General features: G+C 39.1%; 1 protein-coding gene across 3 annotated transcripts in view; it reads left to right on the top strand.

The window, feature by feature from the left end:
• UVRAG (UV radiation resistance associated) overlaps window positions 1-19,482 on the top strand; it is a 309,934-nt gene that overhangs the window by 273,451 nt on the left and 17,001 nt on the right. For 2 of the 3 annotated variants that reach the window (XM_059188600.1, XM_059188612.1), the window contains exon 14: window positions 11,338-11,429. The exons of the other annotated variant lie outside the window; for it this stretch is intronic. In XM_059188600.1, the coding sequence (XP_059044583.1) occupies window positions 11,338-11,429 (92 nt within the window). The remainder of the gene's footprint in view (window positions 1-11,337; window positions 11,430-19,482) is intronic. 3 annotated transcript variants of the gene reach the window in all.

Here is a 19,482-nt window from a genome sequence, read left to right as displayed (position 1 = left end):
AGGGCTTTAGACTCCAGTGCAATTCAAGTTAGGTCAGGAGAATTCCATGAAAAAACTGGAAAAGCATGAAGTAGATAATATAGCAAAATTAATATTTTAAGGGGAAAAATCATTAATGAGAGAAAAGAAAATTCTGGAAAACTGTGTTCCATTTAGGGCATCTCGTTACCAGATTCTTTAAAGGAAACTGGAGGGAGTTCAGAGACATCAAGAATGATGAGGAGCCTGTAGAGATTAATTTACAAGCAAAGATTTAAAAAGACTAAACATGTATAACTAGCTGAACGACAGCTGAGTAGAGATGTAGCTATTATCAAATGAATGATATCAAGAGAAGGAATGTGTTTCTCTAAAGAGTTGAGAGTCTCTTTCCAAGTATTGGAATTAAATGAAGAATGAGAAAAAAACTTTTTCTAACCAACTTGTAAGCAGTATTTAGACTGTGTTGGGGTGTAAAGTATCCATTGAATTCAAATCCCAGCTCCTCAGCTTGCTTACCTATGAGATTTCACACAACTCCTTTAACCTTTTAAACTTTATCATGTGTAGAGTGAGGATTATAGCACCGATATCATGGGGTTATTATGAAGATTAAACAAAATGACATAAGTAAACAGTCAGGTTCCATGCCTGGCACAGATTGCAGGTTGAGAACAGTAGATGCTATTGAGATTACCGTTATCATCATCATTCTTGAGTGGTTAAGAGTTCAGAGTGCTAGGGTACCAGCTCAAGCTCTACCACGTGTGAACCCTAAGCCTTAGTATCCTCAGGTGTAAGAGAGTAGTAGTGAGGACTGAATGAAATAATGCAGTGTGAAATGCTTAGCACAATGCCTAGCACATAACGAATCACTCAGGAAATACATTAGCAGCTCTAGCATTATTTTCATTATCAGTAACATGGTCATTATTCCACCATGGAACCTGGCCAAAGGCTTAGAGTATAATCAATTTCCAAATTTCCCCCATTTACAAGCAGTGCGGTACATATATCTCCATTTCTGCCATTATCACACACACGCCCCCTTCGTACACACACACTGTTCAGTAATTATTTGCTGAATTGCGTTAAGTAACTTCTTCTAGTGATCCTGTCAGTTATTTGTGGTCACTGTACATTGTTGGGGAGATGTCAGAATGGGCTTTTCTATTCCTTATGTAATCAGATTTATGCCAGTTGATTTAAGGGCATTTTTCGTTCCATATAACTGATGCTTAGATTTACATAAATTTCTTTGAGAGAATTCCTGCACTCATAATAGCATTTTCGTTTTTTACTTTTATACATGTAAGAACTCCTTGTGGCTCCTTACTGCGAATAGGATTGTGGCATTGTTGTAAACAGAATCTTCTCTAGCTAGATTAAGTAGAAATGGTATTCACTAGAAGATGATTGGTTAGAAGGCCTTATGATGAATTAGAGGGTATTAATCAGATATATTAGGTATTCATGAGAAGTAGCTTAGAGAAACTACAAGTGGGCCAGAAGAAGATACACAGATGGCAAGAAAAGCATATGAAAAAATGCTCAATTGTATTATTGATTTGGGAAATTCAGATTAAATGCATAGTGAGATACTACTACCCACTTACTAGAATGGCTAAAATGTTTAAAACTGACAGACCAGGATCAGGTCCTGATGATGTCATAGAGTGGCTGAAACACTCAGACATGGCTGGTGGGAATGCAAACTGGATAGCTGCTCCAGGTAACAGTTTGGCATTTTAAAAATACAGCTAAGCATATTTCTTCCATTCAGTCCAGAAATAACATTCCTAAGTATTGGTCCAAGTAGAATAAAATTACAAGTCCAAACAGAAACCTGTGCCCAAGTGTTTATTGCACCTTAATTCATAATAGCACAAACACAAAACAACCCAAATGTCCATCAGCTGGTGTCCAGATAAACAATTGGTGGCCTGTCCCTACAAGGGACTACAGTAAAAAGGATCCACATACAACATGGATAAGTCTCAAAAATATAAATGAAGGAAGACAAACACAAGAGGCCACATATTCTGTGATTCCATTTATAAGACATTCTAGAAAAGAGTTTCTGCCTGATTAGACTATGATCTTCTTGGTCCAGTATAGCTCTTTGCACCAACATGGCATCACAGTCAGTGAACTGGAAGCAGAAATGCTGAGTTTGAACTCTTTAGGGAACAAAGTATAGCTGCCAAGGGAATCGGGAATCCAGGTTGGTCAAAGGTCAATACAAGGTAGTTTGGGGTAAATCAGGATGCACAGGATTGTTAACATTGAGGGCAGGAAGCTCGGTCTGACAGTGTGAATGTCTGCTCCAATGGATCCTCTAAAGTTTGTCCACTCACATAGCCTTTAGCCTCCAGAGAACATGACCTTTCTTTGATGATCATTAATTAAAGCTGATTGCAGTTGCTGTCAAGGGTATGATCTGCCTGCCTTTGACAGATGACCCACTCTGCCTCGCCTGGCCATCTGCAGTGTGTGTTTTGCTGACCCTCTTTAGCAACTACCGAGACCACACTTACAGATGAGGTTGACCCCAGAGTTTTATCAGTGTGGTAGTGCTTCTAGCTCTTTTCTGGCAAACATAACTTTCTGAAGCAAAAGACTATCTTAATTGAAGTACTTTTAATATGACAGATTTTACAGTGATAAGTGCTTCATAAATACAACATGTGATATAAAGAAAAGAACCTGTTAGAACTCAGCACACCTACATTCTGCTCCTTAGACTCAACCCATTCAACCTTAGAAAGGTGGCATAACCTTGTACTTCCCATACAGTGTCACTAAAGCAGGTGGGCTGATGCTATCAAAGATGCCATTCAGCTATAATATGAATCCCTTGACTCTAACAGTAGTTGATAGTATAATTGGGAGGAGGAATAGAAGAAGGTTTCCATTTCTTAGACTTGACTTTTGGGCTTTTCTGAAGCCTGAGGTCAGTTGTGTCCAGTGTTTGTATTAAAACATACCTATTTTGGAAAAGAACTGGCATGGTTTGTAGATGGGGATGGAAAAGCACTTAGGTTGTACTCGCAACCAGAGGCCCATAATCAGGTTTTTATACTTTTCCTTAGAGGTATATATTGCAATGACTCACTGTAAGAAACAATATTATTACTCATATTAAATATTCTTTAAGTAGCTTTTCCATATCTTTGAAAGAGTTGTAGTTTCTTCTATGAAAGCAGGTTTTATTTTTGACATGGTGGTACCCTTTTTTTTAAGCTCCTCATGTAGTTCGTTTCATGTCAGTGAAACCTTAGGATTTAAAAATGAATTGAAATATTGGTAACTAGTCCAATAGAGATTTTGACTACATAAGCCAGAACTCCAGAGTTAAGACTAAGTCTTTGATGCATATGTACATTTTTAATTTCTTATTTTTTCAGTTCCTATAGACCAGTTCTCTTTGTAGTCAAATTCATTGTAATCCCATCACGAAAGTGTTGATCTTTTAGTAACCTTTATTGAAGCATTGTATTAATCCACATTCCCTCACGGTAACAGACGGTTTGTATCAAACATATCATGCAGCTTAGCTCAAGTCCCATATGGAACTAATAAGCCACGCAGTAAGTGGCCTTGTGTAGATGAATATAGTTTGGAAGGGTATGGGCGTGTGTGCGCGCGCGCGCGCATGTGCGTGCCTGTGTCCGTTGTCTAAACTGAATTTCTCCTGCCAAAACCTAAATGACAAAATGATTCCTGAACCCCTAGAGTCCTTCCTGGCCTGGAAAAATTGTGTGTTTAAAAAATAAAAATAAAATTGAGCACTTTGATATTAAATTAGGTCTCTTAGCTCAATAAGCAGATGCTCACTGAGTACAAGAACTCAGCATTTATTCCTTAGAAGTTCAAGACACTTTATTTTAAAATATGGTCTACAGAGCTGCAAATGGTCTTACCTAGTCAGTGGAGCACCATTTACCAACTGTAGCAACTAGTTAATTTCAGCTACAAAGGCTCTAAAGTCATAGTTAATCAGTCTTAATTTGGTGAAACACACAGTGAATATATAGTGATTTGAGATGAAACCAAGATGTGGCTTTGGAGAAATAGTGTATTTTTATACAAGGAGATGGTGTGGGAGAGGAAAATAGAGAAAGATATTTAATGGAATTGACATGGTTATGATTATCTGCTGAGGTATAAATGTATTCTTTGCCCTAGTTTTCTTTCCTTGTGCTTGTTCTAATAACTATAAAGCCACATCTTCCTGGTTATTTTAGTATAGGGATTTTCTTTTGCTAATAGACAATAGCATTTGTTCATTTTTCCAGGGAAACCACTAAACATTGCTTCTTCCCACTTCCCCATCTAATTTATCATGTATGTATAGTTTTCACCTACTAGCTTACTCTACAGTTGCACAAAAGCTTAATTGCTCCCGTGGAGTTCTAAACCAATCAAAGTAAGGCTGAAATTCAAGCTAATTGAAACCAAAATTCCACTTAAAAACTGCTTAGACTCTTTGGGTGGTGGTGCAGTAGGAAGTTGTTACAAAAGGTGTTTATTTCAGAGACTAATTTGAGGCAGTTAGACCCAAAGTAGTATTTTATTTGCCTGGGTTTCTTGGCATCTGCCTTCTCTAATCAGAAGTGAGAGCAGACAAGCTTTTTAGGGAAATGTGGTATTGATAGTAGCTGGTGAGGGCAGGTTTGGATGGAACGTGAAGTAAGATTTTATCGGAGGAAAGAGTACTTCAGTCTTTTCACCTGTCCTTCAGAGCTGCTTTTGGAGTTGTTTCCTCATTCAGTCTCCTGCTTAAAACCCTGTCCTAGATTTTCCCTGCTGACAAGATAAAAGCTGAACTCCTGAGCTTAGCGCTCCAGGTCTTTAGCAGCTTTGATGACTGCCCTCTAAACATCAGGCCTCAGGAGTTTCCATCCTCTGTCAGTATCCCAACTGAACTCTTACAACAATATGATGAGACAAACAGTGCTGGTCATGTTCTATAGACAAGGCATAGATTGGTTATGTGACTTGTTTAAGATTAACATACATTCCATGGTGAGAGCAGACTGTGAGTCCAGACCTGTCATTCCAGAGACAGAGCTGATTCACACTGCCTACCCTGATGGACACAAAATAAATACTTGTTGGATGAAAGAATAGAATGTGTAGGAACTTAGTAAAGGTACTTCTTCCTCCCCTTGTCCTGTCCTTGTCTTTTCTTCCTCAGCCTAACTCCTGTTTCTTCCTGTTTCTACTAATACATCCCCTAAATAATTCAAGAATTATTTAATAAAAATTCAGATTTGTTTCTTTCCTGAAGTATTTACATTTTAATAGTGGCTCAGCTCTACCTGACATAGTATAGCATGTAAGACTGAACCCTGGGGCACCTGGGTGGCTCGTGGGTTAAGCACCTGACTCTTGATTTCAGCTCAAGTCATGATCTTAGGGACGTGGGATCAAGCCCCATGTTGGGCTCTGTGTTCAGCACAGACCCTGCTTGTCCCTCTCCCTCTCCCTTTTCTCTCTCTCTCTCTCAAATAAATAAATAAAAGTTGTAAAATAAAAAAAGATCGAACCCCACCCTACCCCTTTCATTTTTATACACTTTCCTGGAGGTGTCCAGAAAAGTACCTGCCGTAGACTCTTCCGTCACACCCACCCCTCAAGGGACTACATAAAGACCAGACACCCTCTTAGCCACGTTTGATTTCTGACACCATCAGAAATGGCACTGACTGGGCTAATGTGCTTTCCTTGCTCACATTGTGAACACGCATCACGCAAACCATATTTTTATATTAAAATCCTTAGATGCATGGTTCCAGCCTATAATTTTAGAGCACTTAAAAGAAGACTCACAGAACTTTGAAAGGCTCCTAAAGATGTTGTAGTTTAGGAGTGTTTAACCTGCAAGACAGGATGCCTGCCTGTTCTCTGACTCTACTCCACCACTTCCCTACAGTTAGAGCGGTTCCCTGTTTGTTTTACACTTTGGGCTATAAATAATATTTCATTTGAACAAAGGATTCCCGGGCTATAAAAAGAGGTTTGAAAATTCTTTGGCTAGCCCTCACTCATGATCATTCAGCAGAGCTCTGTCCCCCAAATCTTCTGAACATCCATGTCTCATACCCAGTCTTTCCATTTCTCTGTGCAGTTGTTTTAAAGATATTGACATGTATTATGTTCATTGCTGCCTCTTTGGAGTGCTTATAGTCAGAAGCTTAGTAAGTGAGTAAAAATTAGCATTTTAAAAAAGTAAACAGTATAGTTAAGATTTTTTTCCCCTTGACTGGAAGTCTCTTTTTTCCCTTTTCTGATTTCTCATTCTAATTGGTTAAGTGATAAGCCATCATTGAATACCAGTTTTATGCCCAGCCTAGTGGTAGATGCTATGATAATGAAAACGTATAGAGCATATATGTATTAAAATGTCAATAAGTATAGTTTATTGAGCACTTACTATTTACCAGATATTGTTTGGAATACTCCAGATATTTTGTCTTATTTAAACGTTACAACAGCTCTGCAAGGCAGATAACGTTCACCATTTTACAAGTAAGGAAACTGAAACTCCTCAGAGAAGCAAAATGACATTCAAAGTCAGACAACTAGGAAGTGACGGACGCACTGTCACTTACAGATCTCCATTGAAGCTCATTGCTGTCGTGATGCCTCTCATTATCTCTCATATTCCATTGATTTAACTTATTAACAAATATTTGTCAAGTGCCTACTGAATTAGTTAGGGCTTTCCAAAGACAGTACGTGCAAACATGGTGTAGGAAGAGATTTGAGAAGAGATGTAAAATGCTTCCTTGTCCTGGAGTAATCAGAGAGAACCACCTACAGGAAATGGAACTTGTGTTGGCTCTTTGAGAATGGATAGAATATGGCCATATGGATGATGCCTAGAGAGAGACTTAAAGACAGAAAATAGACCTCCAGTGAGTACTCTGTAAAAGGTATAAGGAAGTTTGTTAGCCACTATTGAAATGCTGCATGATAAACAAATTAAATATCCCCCTTTATGTCTGCTCCCTAATGAAATACTACTAATAAAGATAAAACAGTTTAAATTTGCAAACTCATGAGGATGAAAAGAACAGAAGAGACAAGAGTAAGTGATAGTCAACAAAATTTTAGAAGAATGCAAACAAATAAATGAGTGTTAAACTGAGTTGACAGAATGGAGAAAACCAAAACCTAAAGACTTCAAGCAGCACTGCAATTCAAACCACAGGACTCCAGAAGGACTTAGGAGGTATCAGGTACCTCATAGAGCATAGAGTAAGGAATAAGTAAAAAGGCAGGGTTGGCGGTGCACAGTATCTCTGCAGGTATAGTAAGAGACACGTGAAATACTGATCTAACAAAAATGTGGTATTGAATATCTTGAGGATAAAAAGAAGTTTATCTGGGAGTTTATCCTCATATTCTTTAACAAAAAAATCAATAGATGATGGAGGGGTAAGGGGATAAAATGTTTGTGTAAGAGAAGAGTAATATAAAAGCTGAATTTTTATTTTTCGTAATAGGAACACAGTAGATGGTGTCTAAAACTGGGAAGAATAGGAAAGAACAGGAAAATTAATATAATCATACTACTTAGAAATATGAAGATGAAGAAACAGCTAAAAGTAGTTGCTACTGAAGAGCAAAGAATTTGCTTTTTCATTATAAGCCTTGGAGTAATTTAGGCTTATTAAATAGTATGTGTACTTTATTTTTAAAATGTAATATATGTGTATTATGAATTTGTTTTATATGTGGAAAATTAAAATTTAAAAAATTCTTAAAAATTCAAGATAATTCAAATATACAAAAAAAAAGAATGAAAAGAAATTATAGCCTTATAAAATCAAAAACACCATGAACAACAGGTATTGGTGAGGATGTGGAGAAAAAGAACCCTCATGCACTGTTGGTGGGAATGCAAACTGGTGCAACCACTGTGGAAAACAGTGTGAAGCTCCTCAAAAAGTTAAAAATAGAACTACCCTATGATCCAGAAATTCTACTAGTGGATATTTATCCAAAGAAAACAAAAATAGTAACTTGAAAGGATATATGCACCCCTATGTTTATTTGTTTATTGAAGCATTATTTATAATAGCCAAGATCTGAAAGCAGCTCAAGGGTCCGTCCATAGATGAAAGGTTAAAGAAGATGTGATATATATAAATATCACATGTATATATACATTCAGTGGAATGTACGAAGATGTCACACACACACACACACACACAAAATATTACTCTGGAATATTACTCAGCCATAAAAAGGAATGAAATCTTGCCATTTGCAACAACATGCATAGACCTAGAGGATATAATGCTAAGTGAAATAAGTCAGTCAGACAATGTGATTTCACTCAAATGTGGAATTTAAGAAACAAAACAAGTAAGGGGAAAAAAAGAGGCCAAAAACAGCCTCTGAGATACAGAAAACAAACTGATGTTTTCAAGAGGGGAGGGGAAGGGGGGATGGGTAAAATAGGTGATGGGGACTAAGAGTACAATTACTGTGATAAGCACTGAGTAATGTACAGAATTATTGAATCATTACATGATGAATATTGCATCAGGATTGATTATATTGATTCAACATTCATCATACAGCTGATGTGTATTAACTATACTTGGATTTTAAAAATAAATAAAAATTTTTAAAAATTACAGCCTTGGCTTTGTCCTTTGTCAGCTCTGTGACATTGGGCAGGACACTTGCCTTACTGAGCCTTCATTTCTTCATATATAAAAGGAAGGAGGTTGGAAAAATGATCTCCAGGATCTCTTTAAGCTATAATATCCTATTCCTATGATTCTATGATAAAAATGATAATGCAATATAGCAAATATAGAGGTAGAGGCTCGAATTTCCCATATTTTCCTTTTTTGATTGAAATCAGTCTTGAAGAAAAATTTTCATTCTGGTCTCTGCGAAGAATGCAACACCAACCTTCCACTGTGGAACCTGGGGTGGGAGTTGACTATGTACTGGCTCAGGCACACAGAGCTTTGTGTTATTTCAGTATGAGTTAGGGGTTTTTTTTAATATTTAATATTTTTCAGTATGAATCACAGGTGAAATTTCCATGCCATGTGTAAACAATTTCACTTTTTTATTGAAACAATGAATTCAGGAATGTCACATTGGGATATCAGCCATTTTACTTTTATCAATGTATGGAAAAATGCTTTTATATTAATTTAAGAAATGATGTCATTTAATATAGGGTAGATCTTATAATTCAAGGTCAGCAAATCTCGGGAGGTGATTTAGGTCAGCAAGCTAGCTTTGGAAAAGGAAAAGGATATTTTCCCTTTGTCTTCTCAAGCACTTCAACCAATTTTCCTCTCAGACTTTGGGGTAGATGGTGGAATAGCAAGGTTGTAAGAATGAGGCTGTAGCTAATAATATCTTTGTTATTGAAACACGTGGCCCTGGAGAATTTATTTCCCCTTTCTGGGCTTCAGTTTCCCCACCTACAAAAGGAAAGGATTAGCTTAAATTATATTCAAAATGCCTTTTTACCTTTAATATTCTGTGTTTCCTTTTTCCTTACTTTATGTGTGTATTCAGACCATTCAAGAGATCTGATTAGGTGTGGGGGGTTTTCCTTTAAAAGTTCAGGGTAGTAAGAGTAAACTAAACTCTTCTCTGCTAAGTGTCACTCACACTTAAAAAAAAAATCTGTTCAGTACTAGATACAAACAAAAGAGAACTATTTTTTTTGTTCATACTGGTTTTATTTTTTAAGAGGAGAAAATATTTAGAAGTTTGATTTTGTCACTTTTTTTTAAATTTTATTTTTTAAAGATTTTATTTATTTATTTATTTATTTATTTGACAGACAGAGACCACAAGTAGGCAGAGAGGCAGGCAGAGAGAGAGGAGGAAGCAGGCTCCCTGCTGAGCAGAGGGCCCAATGTGGGGCTCCATCCCAGAACCCTAGGATCATGACCTGAGCTGAAGGCAGAGGCTTTAACCCACTGAGCCACCCAGGCACCCCTGATTTTGTCACTTTTAAATTTAGGTGCTGGAAAAGTAAGACTTCACAAGTGATTATCCTTTATGTTTACACACCAGTACACAGTTTACAGAGTACTTTTTTCATATATGTAATTTGAAAAATACATTTCTACTGTACCTTAACTGTGTATTTGATGTGTGTGTGAGGGAGAGAGAGCATGGGTATGAATATGCACATAAATTCGCCTCTGATCTCCGTCACGAGCAGTTAAGGAAGCAAATGGTGTTCAGAGACAAGGAACAGACCATGAAAACCATTTAGCAAGTTACCTAGGTACACAGAAGGACCTAGGGTTGGAAAATCAGCTCTAGCAGCAATAAGTAAGACTAAGACCAGATCCATCCATAGGCCATAGTGCCTCTCATATCAGCTCTATAGCTCTGTGTACTAGTTCTGGACAAAAGGGAAAGTTAGGAATCCAAGAGAAAAACAGAGCACATTGTCCTCAAAAGTGGCTTGCTATTTATTTGTTTAGCAAGCATTAACTGAGTGCTGGCACTGGCAGACACTGTTGGGGATTAGAGATGAACACAGCATGACCCTTAACCTTGGTTGTTACACAAAAGGAAAGAGTCAGTGAAAGATGGGCTGAATGTGCCCAGAGTATGTAATGCCAGCTGTCCGGTATCGAAAACAAAATACTGAAGGGTGCCTGAGTGGCTCAGTCGTTAAGCATCTGCCTTCGTATCAGGTCATGATCCCAGGGTCCTGGGATCGAGCCCTACATTGGGCTCCCTGCACAGTGGGGAGCCTGCTTCTCCCTCTCCTCCCTGCTCATGCTCTCTCTCACTCTCTCTGTCTCTCTCTCTCCCAAATAAATAAAATATTTTTAAAAAAATAAAATAAAATACTGGTTTTACAGCGTATGTCCCTGGAACTGATGTTAGCCAACGCTACGGGGCTCTTTGAAATATGCTGACTCCATAGGTTGGCATTCTTTGTCTTCTCCAGCTTTAGGAAGCAAGGGAGCAGGAGGTGAAAAGGCTACCTTAATTTTATTTATTTATTTGTTTATTTATTTGAGAGGGAGCACATACACGAGCTGGCATGGGTGCAAGGGTGGGGAGAGAAGAAGCAGACTCCTTACTGAACAGGGAGCCCAGGACCGTGAGATCATGACCTGAGCCAAAGGCACACACTTAACTGACTGGGCGATCAAGCGCCCCAAGAGACTCCCTTTAAATACCATCCCAAAAGTGTGGTCAGTGATGTGGGGGTCATATATTTACCTTTCCTCTTTTAGAGTCCGAAAGAAGAAAAAAAAATGTAGTGAATGGATCGTGTTTGGGAAACATTGCCTCGTATCTGGCAGAGTTTCTTTTAATTCTATTTTTCCATCTTTGCAGCTAAGATATCAACATGGACTAGGGACTCCAGACTTGAGGCAAACCCTCCCTAACCTGAAAAACTTCATGGAACATGGACTAATGGTCAGGTGGTGAGTACCTTTATCTCTGACACCCAGAAACTGGAATGCGGATAATAATCCTGAGAAACTTTCCTGGTTTCCCATTGCTCCTCACCTGCCTTCTGTGTTTCCTTCTTTATTAAGATGCCTGAAGAAAAGGAAAGGCAGCCATTTTCATGTGTGGGTCTAACCCCCAGTCTTGCTAAGCAGGGTGAAGCATCCTCAGGAGGAGAGTGGGCTCGAGGGATATTGTTTGAACACTGGGAGGTCAGCTGGGTGCGGAATCCTTGAGTGTGATTCACAAAAGGGAGATGTGGGGCCACTAGGACTTCCTCAAAGAACAGGTGAAGGACATAACTACAGAAATAACAGCGTGATCAGTGGCTGTGAGAGTTAAGGGAAAAAAGCAGACAGTGAATAGAGTCAGCTTGGCAGGACCTAGTCTGAGACCAGGAGACACATGCTAGAATGTGTCTTATATTTGATGTCAGTGCCTCTTGTACCATGAGGGCAAATTGCTGCTTGCAAATGCTTTGTCAAGATAGACGGGCTCTTTGAAAAAGAGAAGGAGCAAGAAAAAGTCTATTGCAAAAACGTGAGATTGGTTCATCTGACTTAAATAAGTGGAAAGCTGTGTGTACTAGCCATTGAGTAATTCTCGAAGTTTGAATTTTTGGGCGATGGGCAGTAACTGACAATCACGTAAATGGAAATCAGAGCTAGACAGCTGGGAACAGCGTATTTTCTTCTAAAGAACACTGGCTCCTCGTCCGCCATCTTTCTCTAACCTACTGGGTGAACCTAAAGTATAACTTCTTAGAAACTTAATTTCCTCATCGGTAATCCCTGCCCTGCTCATCTCACCGGTTTGTGGTGAGAATAAATAAGAGGTTAGACAGAAAAATTACTTGTGGGGAGGAAGGTACAAGATTGGTTTCATTTTCTTCTGTGCCATAAGGATGGGCCTTGAGAATAATGAGAAAGTGACATCTTTGACCTTTATCTTGACATTTTTTATTTTTGTCCTCTTTGAACCTCAAAATGCATGTTCTGGTTGTATGATTTTAGATAGGACTCCTGTTAAGTCAATGCACAATTGTTTAAAGAATCCTACTACTCAGAATATCAAAATAATTAGAAATACCTAATACTGATGTGGACCTGTATGCCCTGAGGCATGAGGGATATGAATTGTGTTTTAATGTAAAATAATAATGAACCAGCAGACATTTACTTAGTGCTGTCTCTGTGTAAAGCTCAGTGAGAGGCACTCTGGAGGGTTAACGGGAAATGTAAGATTCTATCCCTACCCTCAAGGGGTTGTGATCTAGTTGGAAATAAGATATATAATTAATGAAAGGCTACAATAATGCAAATGATAAATAACCTAAAATTATTTTTTAAAGAGGCCACCCATAATACCACCTGATGAATCACTAAATGAACCTTGCTCAGTCCAGACAGCAAATTGTCCCAGTATTATTTGTTGAAGACTCTATCTTTTGTCCACTATTTGGTAATGTCATCTCTTTCATGTACCAAGTTTACTTATATATGTGAGTCTGTTCCCAGGCTCGCAGTTCTGCTCCTTTGTTTTATTTGTCTATCTATGGGCTAATACCACATTTTTACACTATTATAAGATGTAATTTCTATAAGTCATGTTGAGATTTGAGGGTACCCAATAAATAGTATACTTTCCCCCTAAATTTGGGACCATTTGAGAGAGGAGATACAAGAGACAGACTAATAGAAGTCACGATGTCAGTTTCACTACTGATGAAGACTCTTGGAAAATGTGGCTTAAGATCTGTAATAAAAAGGACTTGCAGAAATGTCACTCAAAATAAAACTTCCCTTCACAGTTGCATTGTGAACTAGAGAATCCCCGGCTTTTTCCACAGAGGCAGGCCCTTGACTACACCATGGAGAGCAGTCAGAGACTCCTGTGGGAAACAAGATGGGACTAGGCCAAGAATACTCAGGTTTTATTTTTCACTCTAAATTCATCCATCAGAAAAGGCCCTTGTCCTCACAAAGAGAGTGAGAGGATGGAGAGAAGCCAGGAGTGCTACTCCTAAATCATGTTCCTTCATAGCAAGAAAAGGAAGATATGCCCGATTTTCTTGATGTCTGATAGAGTGAGGCTCCTCCTACCTATGGTTCTTCGAAACTCTTTTGATTTTCCTTGACTTATGAATTATATTTGTATGATTTGACAGTTTTATAATAAAGGTCTTCCTTACTATGAACTTGATATCTTTTCCTCAAAGATTTTATTTATTTATTTATTTGAATGCAGAAAGAGAGAGTGAGCCAGGGAGGGGCAGAGGCAGAGGGATGAATGGACTCCCCGATGAGCAGGGAGCCTGATGTGGGGCTCGATCCCAGGACCCTGGGATTGTGACCTGAGCCGAAGGCAGATGCTTAACTGACTGAGCCACCCAGGGGTCTACTGTATCTCTTTATATATTTTCTTTCTGTTTTTTAAACGTACCTCAATGAAGTTTTAAGATTTTCTTCATAAAGATCTTACACATATTTTATTAGTCCCAGGTAGCTTGCCATTTTGGTGGTTATTATGAAATTTTTTATTAATAACATCCAACTTTTTTGTGGTTAGTATACAGGAATACCACTGACTTTTGTATTTTGAATATATTTAGTAACCTTGCTAACATTAATTACAGTAGTTTGTCTTAGATTCTCTTAGATTTTTCTGTATATACAATCATACTATTTCAGTGAATGATGGCATTGTTTCTTCCTTTCTGTTTTTACTTTTATTCTTTTTCTTATTATATTTTATTATTAAAGAGGAGCAGCAATAGTGAATAGCTTTGTCTTACTCCTGACTTTAAAGAGAATGTGTCTGCCTCTGCTCAGTGGGGAGCCTGCTTCTCCCTCTCCCCGCTGCTCTCTCTTGCTCTAATAAATAAATAATCCTTTAAAAAAAAGAGAGAGATTGCTTCTAACTTTTCACATAAATACTATATTTATTGTGGGTTTGGATAGATATCCTTGATTAGCAAAAGGAAATTTCTCTCTATTCCTAGCTCACTAGGTGTTGTTTTTTTAAATCATGAATGTGTGTATTTGGGGTTTTTTCCATTTTTTAAAATTAAGTTTTTAATTTTAATTCCATTATAGTTAACATACAATGTTGCATTAGTTTTGGGTCTGCAGTATAGTGATTCAGCAGTTCTGTACATTCCTCAGTGCTTGTCAGGATAAACGTACTCTTAATTCCCATCAGCTCTTCCACCCATCTTCCCACCTACCTCCCCTCTGGTAACCATCTGTTTGTTCTTTAGAGTTAAAGGTGTTTCTCAGTCTAACTCTCTTTTTTTTCCCTTTCTTCATTTGTTTTGTTTCTTAAATTCCACATGTGAGTGAGATCATACAATATTTATTTGCCTTTCTCTAACTGACTTATTTCACTTAGCATTTTACGCTCTATCCACATCATTGCAAACAGCAAGCTTTTATTCTTTTTTAAGGCTGAATAATATTCCTGTGGGGTGTGTGTGTGTGTGTGTGTGTACACATACACTGAGTGTGTGTATTTTGAATTTTATCAGATGCATATTCTGAGTCTATTGAGATAGCACTGTATTTGTTCTCCTTTACTATATTAATATGTTAATAAGTATTAATACATTTTCTAATGTTAAATCATTTTTGCCTCCTGGGATATACTCTACTTGGTCATGATATGTAATGATTTTTTCCTATGTTATTAGATTCAGTTTGCTAATTTTTAGAGTATCTACCTCTGTGAACTGAGATGAGGCTAGTCTTGAATTTTTCTTTCTCATCTAATAATCTTTGTCTGGTTTTGGTAACAAGGTTTTAAAAGCCTTAAAAGATAAATGGAGATCTTTCCTTTCTTTTGTATTCTCTGGAACAGTTTATAGTTTGTGTAAGATAAAAATTATCTACTATTGTGAAGATCTGATAGAACTTAGCAAAAACCTAGTGTTTTTTTATTTGTTGAGAGAAGAAGTACAGCCTTTTAACTACTGATTTAATTACTAAAGGTCTATTTATGTTCTGTTTTCCCAGTTCCTCATTAACTACTTCAGTATGATTTCCAGTTCTGTCAGTAGACTGAAATTCCTTTTATCTAAGTGGATGCCAACCTAAATGTCACTTTTCTGTCCTTATCCTACTCTGTTCCACATCTGGCATTTGGCCTTCATCGAAGCATCTCCTCTCTTGTCTTCCTTAACACCAGCCTCCGCTGGTTTTCCTCCCTTCTATAGTTCTTCTCTGTTTTTGGTGTTCCTCCTCCTGTACTTCCATCATTAAATATGGAATTCTCCATGGCCCCATCTTAGGTCCTCCTCTCTTTTTCTCTCTCTACTCCCTTCTCATGTGATCTCATCCATTCCCTCAGCTTTGAAAACCATTTCTGTGCTGATGACCCCCACAGTTATACTTTCAGCATAGATCTCTCTTGCCAGCTCTGCCTAGTCAGAGACCTGCTTGATGCTTTCCCATGGAGTATCACAGGCCCCTCAGCCTGGACATATCTGAAACTGTCTTCTTCCTGTCAGCAAATGCTCACACTGGGGCATGATCCTTGATTCCCTTCTCTTCTCCTCTCCCACCAGATCCAGTCTGCACAGTGTGTGTATCAAATCCAGCCACTGCCGCCCATGTCTGCCGTGACTGCTCCAGTCCAGGGCATCACCTTCTCTTGCCCCAGATGGCACTAGTCTGGTTTGTCTCCTAATTTCACTCTTGCCAACACCCCCCACCCCATGTTCATTCCCCACAGTAGCCAGAGGGGTCTTTTAAATTTTAACTATATCTTAATCACTCCCTGGTTTCAGTGGCCAGAATGAAATTCACACTCTTTGGCATGGTCTGCCTGCCCCTGCCTTCTCCTGTCCTCTCAGGGGTGGTCGCTGTCCTGGCCTCCTTTTAGTTACGGGGAACAAGTTCTCTCCTGACTCACTGCTCCTCTGTCTAGGAGTCTAGGATGTGCTCTTCCCCTTCCTTCTCTCCCACCACCATCATCACCTGTCCCCTCATATGGAGGGAGCAGTTGTAGAAAAGGCCCAGTAGCTTTATTGGCAAAGGACAGACCACCTTGGCTAGCCTATGCATTCACATTAGGAAGCAAGAGAATCTGGGTTTTGTGGTCCTTCGAGCTTATACAATTTGGGACTGCTTTTCAAGAAAAAGAATATATGACTTCAAATAAAAAATTAGAAAAATCTAAATACTTAAAAAAACAAAGTTGAAATAAATGACTGAAACTTTTAGAGATCCGATCCCTTTCTCCTGAGCTGACAGTTTACCCAAAATGCTTACAAAGAAATGCTTCCACATCCCAACCTGCCTGCCCTTCCTCTCCTAAAACACTGTGATTTCCAGCAACTCTCCTCTTAAGGTACAGAGAAAATAAATGGCTTTCTGAGCATGGTTGACCCATGAACCTATGGCAGTAAAACTAGAATCTAGGTCTCCTGGAACTGATCGAGTAAACCCATTAAGCCCTAAGCGCACACATTTACTCAGTGCCCCTCTGTGCCAACTGTGCCAAGCGCATTAGCACCGAGTGAGTAGCAGGGACCACTTTATGGTGCTCTAGTGAAAAATGGGCTACAGGTAGATGCAGAACACCACAGAATGAGTGCTACGTGATGATTCCAAGTAGAAACCACTGCAGGAAGCCAGGCTGGAAGTTACAAATGTAAACAAAGCTGGAACAAGCCCTTTTAGCCTCCAAGGAAATCTGAGAATTTTCTAACGCAACCGTGGACTAAGGAGTTACCTCCCAAGCCAGTGCTCCTTAGGGCAGAGGGTAAAAAAACTCACACTCCTGAGGGAGCCTCTTACATCTTTTGTAAAAGAAAACACTTCCATGTTCCGTGTGGTTGTTACCATTCACAGATTGGTCCCCGTGGAAGCAGACTTGCTGTATGTTCTTTTGGTGTCGAGGATTTCAAACTGGCTAAGAATCAGTGCAGTCACTGAATTCCTCCTTATGGTAAGCTTCAAAGTTACTTGACAGCTTGTTTATTTTGTTTTTTAAGGACAGACAGTGTGATTAAAATTTCTTTAATGATGGGATTTTTTTTCTTTCACGTTACAGGATTCTGATCTAATATCAAAAGCATCTATCTGATTCATCCTAAAACTAACCCCTTTTCCTCATGAACAGACTTACATGGGGCACAGTGCTTGGTGCTTTAGGCTAGCTCTTTCCAAAAGAGGTCCTGTTTTTTTCATCAAGGATCACTTGATCCCATTGTAACTGCCAAGTAACATGGTTTTGAAAAGCAGAATTTCAAGTCAGAGGCTGTACTCTTGAGTCGTTTGGTTAAAAGCCACCAGCCTGCCATTTAAACATCCCATTTTTTCTCTTGCTACTAACTACAGTCTCAGATGCAAATTGACGTGCACATGCGCAGCTGACACTCGTGCTGAATCACGGTCAGGGAAGAATGTATACACGAGCTGCGGCTTGATGCCTGCCAGTAAGACGATAAGTTTAAAACAGAGTCGCTGGGGTGGTTGTGAACAGGCTGTGTGATGGGGCCCCAGCATTCAGGTCCTGGGACAGGGCCTTGACTGTGTTTCTCCACTGCTCTCTCACCCCTTCTCCGCTGACCCCCAGACAGACCACACTGTTTCCCATTTCAGTTCTTTACTCAGACAAGTTCCCACTACACAGAAGAGCCTGCCCTTGCCTCTGCCCTGTCCAGGTATTGCTCTCTCACTCTGAGTATGTCCGACCTCATTCATTCACTCACCAACAGGCACAATGGCAGATACCAAGTTAAATACATAGTCCCTCAGTAGCAGAGGTTCACTTCTCCCAGGAAGTCTTAACCACTATGCTCTTGAGCCGCTGAGGACTGTGTCTTTTTCATCCTGTGGTCCCAGCCTAGCATCAGGGAAGCCTGGAGTTATGTGAGTGAATAAATTAGCCATCCGTCTTGTTCTGTTCATGGAATATACTCCTTGAACTTACATTCAAGGAGGGTATAGTCTATTTGAGGCAATGTGATGGAAACAAGCAGTACATAATGGAAAATAGAAAGTATGAAGTATTCTAGGTAGATAAGTTCTTTGGAACATTCAGAGAGAGTCATTGACTTCCTGATGTGGGGGCTGTGAGTGAGACCTGGGCTGAGCCTTCACTAAAGGAGGCAGCATTCAGTGGACCTAGAGAACAGGAAGAATTTGGCCATGTGAAGACTGGAGAATAGAACAGAGTAGGTTAGGGAAACAGTTGCCTGGTCATACTGAGCCTGAAAAGACTGTGGTTTTGAATACCAATTCCACCACTTACGGTCTCTGAAACTTCAAACAAGTTTAAGCTGTCAGCTTCAATTTATCTATAAAATGGAGTCATTAGTGCCTACCTGATAGAGTCGCTATGTGGGTTAAATATAGAGACGTCTAGCATACTGCCTGACACACAGCAGTCATGAAGGGGTAGCTGTCATTATAAATATGTAGTGGATAAGTGAATCATAGTTACTATCTCTGTCTTCAAATGTTAATCCAGTCTTTGTTATAGGTATTTTGTTTTTCCCTTAATATCTACAAATAGGTATGGTATATGGTTCTTGGTCACATTTTTTAATAGTGGCTCAGGCCATCTTGTAAGTTAATGATACAAAATAGCCATCTTCTCCCTCTTGCTTTCCCCAAGTCCTTTTTAAGACCCTTTGAGAGCCACAGAGATAAGTATCCTACAGATCTGTTTGCCTACCTACTTTTTTTGGCACCTACCTTCATAGGTGCCTTTCATATGGAGTTAGAAGTTATAAATATAAGTCTCTTACTTGCAAAATGTTCCATGTTTTTATTTAAGTTTGCAACAACCTTGGGAGGGCAAAGCAAATAATCACCATTTCACAGATCAGAGAACCAAGACTTAGAAAGGTGAAGTGAAGTGAAGTGAGAGGCACCCGGGTGGCTCAGTCAGTTAAGCTGATTCTTGATTTTGGTTCAGGTCATGATTAGGTCATGATCTCAGAGTTGTGAGATGGAGCCCTGCGGTAGTGGGTGCTAGGCTCTGTGCTCACGGGGCAGGGGGCTACTTGAGGATTCTCTGTGC

Source organism: Mustela lutreola, chromosome 1 (assembly GCF_030435805.1).
Source record: "Mustela lutreola isolate mMusLut2 chromosome 1, mMusLut2.pri, whole genome shotgun sequence".
Lineage (NCBI taxonomy): Eukaryota > Metazoa > Chordata > Mammalia > Carnivora > Mustelidae > Mustela > Mustela lutreola.
This window is presented reverse-complemented; position numbering and strand designations above follow the sequence as displayed.